The sequence below is a fragment of the Etheostoma cragini genome, unplaced genomic scaffold (genome assembly GCF_013103735.1).
Source record: "Etheostoma cragini isolate CJK2018 unplaced genomic scaffold, CSU_Ecrag_1.0 ScbMSFa_418, whole genome shotgun sequence".
In the NCBI taxonomy this organism is placed as follows: domain Eukaryota; kingdom Metazoa; phylum Chordata; class Actinopteri; order Perciformes; family Percidae; genus Etheostoma; species Etheostoma cragini.
The window spans coordinates 1-3,383 of NW_023268525.1; the positions used below are offsets into that span (position 1 = coordinate 1).

A 3,383-nucleotide genomic window follows, 5' to 3' on the forward strand; every position below is an offset into this window, starting at 1 on the left:
TTTTGATGTTTACGGAGAAAGTTTAGAGTTCCTTCAGGACGACGTTTGACTTCTCTTCACTAAAACATCACAGTCGGAATCTTAATTTAACGTGAAGGATATTAATTTATTTGGTTGCCGGTTGACCGGTGGCTCTGGTTGGTGGGGGGGCGTTGCCGTAGATACTATGTTGCCGTAGATACTTGTGTATTCTTGGCTGGGTTCATGGTCAAAGTGGCTCCGCGTCACTTGTTTCTGTTTATTTACATTAAATAAGACTTTATGGGGGGGGGGGGTCCGACGTTTGAATAAAACTGGTTTTGTCCCTTCATCACGTTGTGTGTCTCCACTGTTCTGCTGATACTACATTACCCACAATTCATAGGGTTCACATCAAAGGGAAATCAGCCTATGAAAACAAGATGTTTCAATGAAATGAGCACAGAAACCAGGAAGTAGTCAGTTCCATTCATCTGACAGCCTTAGTTAGTAGTTACTTTACCTACTAGTTACTTTACTTACTAATTACTTAAGTTACAAGTTACTTTACTTACTAATTACTTAAGTTACTAGTTACTTTACTTACTAGTTACTAATTACTTTACTTACTAATTACTTTAGCTACTAATTACTTAAGTTACTAGTTACTTTACTTAATAGTTACTAATTACTTTAGTTACTAATTACTTTAGCTACTAATTACTTTACTTACTAGTTACTTTAGTTACTTTAGTTACTAATTACTTTAGCTACTAGTTACTTTAGTTACTAATTACTTTAGTTACTAGTTACTTTACCTACTAATTACTTTAGTAATTACTTTAGATACTAATTACTTTAGCTACTAGTTACTTTAGTTTTTAGTTACATTAGTTAGTAATTACTTTAGTTTTTAGTTACTTTAGTTACATTATTAACTAAAGTATAATATTTCTCTTTGAGATGAAGCAGTAAAAGTAGAAAGAAAACTCGAGTAAAGTACAAGTACCTCAACATCTGGACCTCATACAGTACTGGAGTACATGTCCTGGAAGTACTGCAGTACTTGTACTCCGTTACTTTGCCCCGCCGTCCGTGATTAGCGCTGATCACCTCCACCTGTGGCGGACGCGATGGATCCCTCTGACCAATGAGAAAGGGGCGCTTGGGACTCTCGACCAATCGGATGCCCGGAAGCAGCGTCTGGGTCCGCTCGGCCTGCAGCGCAGCGGGGAGATAAAACCAGCCTCTTCCTCCCTCCTTCATCCCTCCTTCATCCCTCCTTCTCTGCGCCAGGAAGCATGGTAAGTACGGACTGGGTCTGCAGCCTGTCTCCTAGAGCCGGGGGGGGGGTCCTGCAGCCCGGGGGGTCCTGCAGCCTTGGGGGGGGGTCCTGCAGCCTTGGGGGGGGCCAGGTTACTGCCTGGTAAGAGGTTTTTCCTCCAGGTGTAGACGGAATAATCATTTAATTTAACCCTCGTGTTGTCTCCCGGGACAAAAATGGACAAAAACTCGACGTTTTTGTCCATTTTTCAAACTTTTTCTCCAACACATCCTTACTAGTTTTATACGTTATGGTGTTTATGATCAATAACCCTCATTTATAGAGAACTATACCTAATATTAGAGTTAAAAAAGCAGAAATTAACTCTAATATTAGGTATAATTCTCTATAAATGAGGGTTATTGACCATGAATTCCATAAAGTATAAAACTAGTAAGGTGGTTGTCGTGGAAACTAAAACGTCTGAAAAACAGACACAAATGTCCCATTTTTGTCTCTTTTTGACCCGGAAGACAACACGAGGGTTAAAATCGCACGGATGACTTTTCAGACTTGTTTCTTAGTGACACATTTCAGACATAGACATGTATTAAAGGGTCAGATTTAACCCGGGATAACAGGAGGGTTAGGGGTCTTCTAGTGGTTTTAGTGGCCGCTTTTTCCGATGTTTTTCTGACTTTTTGTTACTTTTTTCCACGTTTTTCAATATTTTTGTCATTTTTGTCACGTTCTTCTAACGTTCTTTTATCAGATTTTTTTTCTAAAATGCCCCAAAAAACCAGAACAAAAGGCCCAAATTCAAATAAAGAAGTGAACTGATCATTTATTTTCATGTATCATGTCCCATTGTAGATGTAGACATTTTTTTTTTTTTTGTTCAAAGGGGTCCGATTTCAGGGGGTTCGGCGCTGGTTTTCGTTGTTCTGGGTCTTGCGGAATCCATTTCTACTAGTCATTAGACCAGGGTCAGATTTAACCCGGGACAACAGGAGGGCTAACGTGTCTCGTGGTTCTGTCCCCCCCGCTGCCTCTAATGAAGAGTACCGTGTAGGGGTGTTGGCCGATGGGTGACGCAGCCAGGCACGGGCCCGTTACCGGTTACCGGGTTAAATTATCCCGTTTCATAACCGCTGAACGTTTTCGTCTCATGTTCCTTCGTTTCTTTGAGTCGTCACTGCCAGAAAATTCATCTTAACAGCCGCTCTCCCTGTTACTCTAGTAACTAGTTACTTGTAACTCCACTACATTCATCTGACAGCTTTAGTTACTAGTTACTTTAGTTGCTAGTTACTTTAGTTGCTAGTTACTAGTTACTTTAGTTACTTCACTACATTCATCTGACAGCTTTAGTTGCTAGTTACTTTAGTTGCTAGTTTAGTTACTAGTTACTTTAGTTACTTCACTACATTCATCTGACAGCTTTAGTTGCTAGTTACTTTAGTTGCTAGTTACTTTAGTTACTAGTTACTTTAGTTACTTCACTACATTCATCTGACAGCTTTAGTTGCTAGTTACTTTAGTTACTAGTTACTTTAGTTGCTAGTTATTTCACTACATTCATCTGACAGATTTAGTTACTAGTTACTTTAGTTGCTAGTTACTTTAGTTACTAGTTACTCCACTACATTCATCTGACAGGTTTATCGTACGTTTTCCACCTCCAGCATCACACGCTGGTCAACCAATGAAATGGCTCCAATGGTGTAGTATTAGTACTTTTGCTGAAGTATCTGAGTACTTCTTACACACACACACACACACACACCGTGTCTGTGGTTAAAGCTTCTCTCCCTCCAGCGTGAGTGTATCTCGGTGCACGTCGGCCAGGCCGGGGTCCAGATTGGCAATGCATGCTGGGAGCTGTACTGCCTGGAGCACGGCATCCAGCCGGACGGACACCTGCTGGGGGGCCAGGCCGGCGGGGGGGCGGACGACTCCTTCTCCACCTTCTTCAACGAGACCGGCGCCGGGAAGCACAGCCCCCGCGCCATCTTTGTGGACCTGGAGCCCACGGTCATCGGTAAAATAACATGGGGGGTCGACTTATGCCCCTGTATTTTAACATAGGGGGTGTATACTTATGCCCCTGTATTTTAACATAGGGGGTGTGTACTAATGCCCCTGTATTTTAACATAGGGG

At 41.8% G+C, this 3,383-nt stretch overlaps 1 protein-coding gene across 1 annotated transcript; it reads left to right on the plus strand.

Moving 5' to 3' along the window:
• Positions 1-1,222: 1,222 nt before the first annotated feature.
• On the plus strand, positions 1,223-3,296 carry LOC117941080 (tubulin alpha-2 chain-like; the record flags this gene model as incomplete). The annotated part of the gene is made up of 2 exons (XM_034866177.1): positions 1,223-1,262; positions 3,041-3,296. Coding segments are annotated over exons 1-2 (259 nt in total), but the record flags the coding sequence as incomplete, so codon positions are not given.
• Between the last annotated feature and the right edge of the window lie 87 nt (positions 3,297-3,383).